Genomic DNA, 6,194 nt, shown 5'->3' on the forward strand with positions numbered 1-6,194 from the left:
TTTTTATTGATTTCAGAGAGGAAGGGAAAAACATCAATGATGAGAGAGAATCATTGATCTGCTGCCTCCTGCATGCCCCCTACAGGGGAATGAGCCCGCAACCTGGGCATGTGCTCCTGACCGGAATCGAACCCGGGACCCTTCAGTCCATAGGCCGATGCTCTATTCACTGACCCAAACCAGCTAGGGCTAGTTTGCTATTTTAGAACTCCTCATGAATCAAGTGTAGGTACACAGCATGTACTTCTTTCTATACTGTGTGATGCTTGCTTTAGCCTAGGCTGCTTGTGGCTGAGGTGTGCATGTGTAGGGAGTCTCCTCTATGTTGGGGAAAGGCATATCACCAACAGCAGGTAACTTATTTTGAAAGGGACAGATAAGTGCAGAATTAATCAAACATATTAACAAAGGAATGGATATGGTAACCTAAGAGAATAACAGCAGATGACTTAATTCCACAGGCATCCTGTGTACCTGATCTGTTCAACCTATGAAGGGCTTCCTGAAGTCTCCCTGAATTTTTATGCTGGCCTAAACAGCAGCATGCAATCAATGTACAGTAGGTAGCAATCCTTGAATCTTAGAAAGTAGAGTTACATGAAACACTGGAATATCCCAGAGCAAGAGACATCTGAATATGCTTAACTTAGAATATTCCTGGCCCAGTGAGAATCTGGGCATTTGCAACAGCACTAACACTTGGCCACTGTTAAGACCAGGATAGGTTATATAACTTTCAGCAAGAACAAAACTCTGAAGGCAGGACTGTGTCGCTCATCATCTACCTCTATCCCTAGTGCACCAAGCCACACTATTGCCTGCACAGGCAGGCTGAATGTTCTTTCTTTACATCCCAATAGCTTTTAAAACCCTCACTACATTCCTTTGTAAATGAGTATCTTTCTGATTCTGTCAATCCCATTGGAGTTTAAGCTCTGAAGGGCCAAAATCACATTTCATTCATGTTTACTTTTCTCAGGACCTAACATTACCTAACATTATGTGGTACTTAATAAATGTGTACTATCTCTGGACTGTCTGTCAATCTACTTCATCATTCTGTCAAAATGATTTTCCTAAAACACAATCTAAATACATTGGGTTCTTGCTTTAATAACCTGTAAGGATTCTCAGATGCTCATAGATTTAAGTTCAAATCCTTAATGGTGTACACAGATTCAAATCAAGTTGCAACTTAGCATTATAGCCTCAAACTTCACCAATTCTTCCAGGTTATAATCACACCACACTCCTCCAGGTTTTCATGAACACCCTTTCATACTCTGCTTTCCGATGCCTCTTCACTCTCTAGCTGGCTAGAACCTACTCATCCTTTAAGATACAATTCAAGTGTTACTTCCTCTGGGAAGCTGTGCCCCAAATGCTTCATGTGTTGTAGTTCCTGTACTTGACTCTAACCATTCAACATTTTGAATTCCGATGCCTCACATTAATAAGGCACACATTTCATCTATAGTGTGTCTCTTTTTCCTTTCTTCTTTTATGAAATGGTAATTCTTATAATCATGGCTTGTACAGCATCTAGGAAATATGGTAATTCCCTTGCACCTATCACAGTGTTGTTACTTCTTGGAGGGTAGAAATTAGATATGGCAATCATTTTTCTAATTTCTAGTAGACAGGAAGTACTTGTTGAATGAGTGAGTTAATGAACACATTCATGTTACCCATAGGATAGGATTAACTGGCAGGATAATTTGATCAGGTAATAAAAAAGCAGTCTTCAAGTAATCTGGGACAACTGGATTAGGACAAAGTTACATCAGCTCACTCTTTCGAGTTCCTGTCTTGGAGAGAAGGCTTGGGAATATGCTGATAACTTCCAGCAAGCCTGGGAGTCAGGCTAATTTTCAGATGCCAACATCCTGAACATGGGTTCCTGGACCCAGTCCCCGGGATTCCAGAACTGTGGCACCAAGGCACTGAGTGTATCTTCAGCGGGTCCCTCTGAGACGTGGTACACACTGGCCAGATTCCAAAAGGCCTAAAGTGTTGTCACTATTAGGACAGAGCTTTGCCAGATAATATGGTAGAGGTATACTTACAGATGTCAATATAATAGAACAAGAATTGACATCACTGACCCATTTATAAGGGAGAACTACAAATATTATCCTAAACTGAGACATCTCACTGTGGACCTGGACTTCATCATCATGATTAATAAACAGCCCCAATGCCAGACAACAGAAGTACTGCAAACTGCCAAGGGAGATTTCAATGAGCTCTAAATGCTTCAGTTTCTCAATGGAAGAGAAACAAATTCTTTCAGCTGAAAAAAACATCTTGAAACAAGTACACTCCAATTATCTAATTTCACAAATGAAGAAACAGAGGCCCAGAAAAGTGCAGTCACAAGTAGACTGTCTTCAATTATAAGTCCACGTTCTAATATGTGGGTGGCTATAGTAATGGAAGGGAGCTGGGGAACTAGATGGAAGCCAGATGGTAAGCGATTGTCTACAAAATGCTAAGGAGCTCCGAGTTTCCCTGGCAGTCATATAGTCACAGGTGGCAAAATTAGTGGCAAAATTCTACATTGCCCCTGCCTATAACTTCCTCCCCTTGATTGTGGATCACCCAGAAGAAGCAAATAACCATGTTGTCAGAGAGGTGACCTCGTGACAAGAAACCAAGGGTGGCCACAGGGCACTGAGAGTGGGCTCGGTTCTGTAACTGAGTGAATTCTGTCAACATCTGTGAGTCTGGAAGAGGAGCTGACCACCGGACCAGAGACACCTTGATTTCAGCCTGAGACCCTGAGCAGAAAACCCACTGAGCTAAGCCACTATTCTTGACTATACTTTATGAGCTGGCAAATGGGTGTAGGTTTACATAGCCAAGTTTGTGGTAATTTGTTACATATCATAGAAAACTAACACAGATGGGTTTTTATAAGAATAAAGGATAACAGAACTCAGACTTTAAGACATTTTTTAGAACTTTTCCTAAATGCTTAACCAGATCCTATAAAAGGACACTGTTTTGCTTTGACCAGATTAGCAAAATGATATAAATTCTACTTAAAGAAAATCTATTATACTGGGTCATATGAAGCAAATTTAAGGTTTCTGTTCTGTAAATAAAAGGGAATTTAAAAAGTCATTTAAAAAATATTAAGGATACCATTTAGTTCTTTATCCTATTAATTAATGTTCAGTTTCAAAATATTTAGGTAACGAATAGAAACTTCATGAGACAACAAAAGGATATTCTCTAAACTGAAGAATTTGTGCTTGGACATGATCTTCACAGACCTGGCGGAGCTGCTTGTAAAGCGTTGGGGAAACTTTATGAGAACAGAGGTTTTCAACAGCCTAAAAACAAAAGGAATAAATGAATTATTCACTATGAATAACAAGTGAGTTCTTTCTTAAAAACAACCCTATTTGTATATATAGCTATAATCATAACAGAAGCACTTACATAATTATATGTAGCTGTGATCATTTACATGAAGCCTCCTCCCCCATATTTATGTAATATACAAATAAACCATTAGGTTTTAGGGCAATTACTGTTGGAACACTGGAACCCAGTACGAGTTTGGTAAAAAAGATACTTCACAATAGTTAATATTGAACACAGATTCAACAGCAACCCTATGACAGCCCCATGACACCTAGGATCCCAGTTGGTGTGCCTGTATCCTATTTGAGCATCTCGCAATGTTTCTAGATGTTTTAATTCATTAGTCTGAGGCTGGAGCCACAGGAATGTGTGAGTTTATTGTGATGATATGAAATGAGAGTATGAAATCATTGCTCCAGACTCTCAGTGAGCACCTTCCAGGAAGGTGTGGTGTATTATGAGCTTCTAAAACCAGGTGAAACCATTAATACTGATCGCTACTGACAACAAATAATGAATTTGGACCACGCTTTGATAGCGAAATGACCAGAATGTGCAGCAAAGTAATTTTCCTTCATGATAACACACCATCACACACTTCAAAACCAGTTAAAGACACCTGAAAAGATCTTGCCTGGAAAGTATTAACCCACCCGCCATATTCACTAGACCTTGCTCCTTCAGATTACCACTTGTTCCCATCCATGGCACACGCACTTTCTGAGCAGCACTTCAAAACGTACAAAGAAGTGGAAAACTGTGTCTCTGAATGGTTTGCCTCAAAACAAGAAAAGTTCTATTGGAACGGTATCCACAAATTACCTGAAAGAGGGGGAAATATGTAGCGAGAGATGGACATTACTTTGAATAAAGCACTTTCGATGTTTCTCTTGAAATTATTGTGTTTTCTTTGATTACAAAATCTGCCATTATTAACCAATACACCTAGTACGTATTAACTTAAATTAAGGAAATACAGTAATTACTACCATGTAAAACATGCATTTTTACAAGGGTCAAAAGAGAATGTGGGCCCTATTGAGGTATGGCTCAGTTGGTTGGGTGTTGACCTGTGCACTGAGAGGCTGACAGTTTGATTCCAGTCAGGACACATGCCTGGTTGTGAACTTGATCTCCACTAGGGGTTGTGCAGGAGGCAGCCAATCAATGTTCAGTTCTCACATGGATGGTTCTCTCTCTCTTACCCCTCTCCCTAAAAATCAATAAAAAATCTTTTTAAAAAGTGTGGAATGATGATAATAATTGCATAACAATAATAAAAACCTTTCCCCTACATTTTGTCTTACTACTGAAATAAGGGATTTCTATCTACATTGTGTTTTTACATCTTTCACATCTTTTCTCAAAGTCTTCAATTCCGTCACTTGTAGTCATATCTTTATATATTTTCTTTAAAAAATCTAGGATAACCCTCCCCTGGTTAAAACTGGTTTAGGGCATATTACCACTAGTAAAGCAATGCTATAGAAGCACTTTGCAGCAAGCTAGCCTAAATTTGTCAATGAATTTCCCTTCCTGGAATCGATTTTACAACAAGGGCTACAAACAAAAGACAAAGAAGGACTCAGAAATTTCACTCTGGGTGCTTATGTGAAGAAAATAAAACACTAATTCGAAAAAATATGTGCACCCCTATGTTCACTGCAGCATTACTTACAATAGCTATGATGTGCAAGCAACCTAGGTCCACTGATAGATAAATGGATAAAGAGGAAGTGAGAGCCCTAGCCAGAGTGGGTCAGTGATTAGAGCATTGGACCGAGCACCAAAAGGTCATGGGTTCGCTTCCCGGGTCAAGGGCACCTACCTGGGTTGCAGCTTCAATCCCAAGCCCCTGCTGGGGCACACGCAGGAGGCAACTAATTGATGTGTCTCTTCCACATCAATGCTTCTCTTTCTTCCTTCACCCTCTCTTTAAAAATCAATGGAAATGAGATACACACACACACACACACACACACACACACACACACACACAGGAACAGTATTCAACCTTGAAAAAAGAATGAAATCTTGCCATTTGTGACAACATGGCTGGATCTAGAGGGTATTGTGCTAGGTGAAATAAGTCAGAGAAAGACAAATATTGTATCATTTTACTTATATATGGAATCTAAAAAGGATAAACAAATGAAGAAACAAAATAGACTCATAGATACAGAGAACAAACTGATAGTTGCTGCGGGTGGTGGGGAATGAGGAAAAAGGTAAAGGGGATTAAGAGGTACAAACGTATAAGTCACAGGGATGTAAAACACAGCATAGGGAATACAGTCAACAATATCACAATAATTTTGTATAGTGACAGGTGATTATGAGACTTATTGAGGTAATCACTTTGTAGGTATATAAATGTCAAATCACTATGTTGTATACCTAAAACCAAAATAATATTGTATGTCAACTATACTTTAATTAAAAAGAACTTTATATTCCAGAATTAAATGTTTTTAAAAAAGGACAAGGAAAACAACTATGTTATCTTTAATCACTATAAGAAAATGCAATGTATGTGGGAGGGGCAGGGGGAAGGTATACATTTGAACAGGTTGTATGAGCCCAAAGACTATTAGAACAAGAATATCTTAGCCTCTAGTTAAGATCAGATTCAGTACTCTATACTCTGGGAAAAGTCATTTAAATTATCTACACATAATTTTCTACTGCTTGCAACAACATTCTTATTTGAATCTTATATAAATACTAGAGGCCCGGTGCACAAAAATTTGTGCACTCAGGGGGAAGGGAGGACCCCCCAGCCCCGCCTGTGCCCTCTCCCAGTCTGGGACCCCTCGGGAGAT

The 6,194-nt window shown here is 39.3% G+C and overlaps 1 protein-coding gene and 1 long non-coding RNA gene across 5 annotated transcripts in view; both read right to left on the reverse strand.

The window, feature by feature from the left end:
• LOC106724452 overlaps positions 1–6,194 on the reverse strand; it is a 59,614-nt gene that overhangs the window by 42,340 nt on the left and 11,080 nt on the right. The gene's annotated exons all lie outside the window — the stretch shown is intronic.
• Positions 1–6,194, reverse strand: part of CUL4A (cullin 4A) — a 58,410-nt gene that overhangs the window by 41,836 nt on the left and 10,380 nt on the right. For 3 of the 4 annotated variants that reach the window (XM_014531935.1, XM_014531933.1, XM_014531934.1), the window contains exon 2: positions 3,235–3,338. Coding sequence is in view for 2 of the 4 variants with exons in the window: in XM_014531933.1 (XP_014387419.1) it covers positions 3,235–3,338 (104 nt within the window). In the remaining 2 variants the exon portion in view is untranslated. Of the gene's footprint in view, positions 1–3,234; positions 3,339–6,194 lie in introns of those variants that run through there. The other variant, XM_014531936.1, reaches the window with a different exon arrangement.

This window comes from Myotis brandtii, unplaced genomic scaffold (assembly GCF_000412655.1).
Source record: "Myotis brandtii unplaced genomic scaffold, ASM41265v1 scaffold83, whole genome shotgun sequence".
NCBI lineage: Eukaryota > Metazoa > Chordata > Mammalia > Chiroptera > Vespertilionidae > Myotis > Myotis brandtii.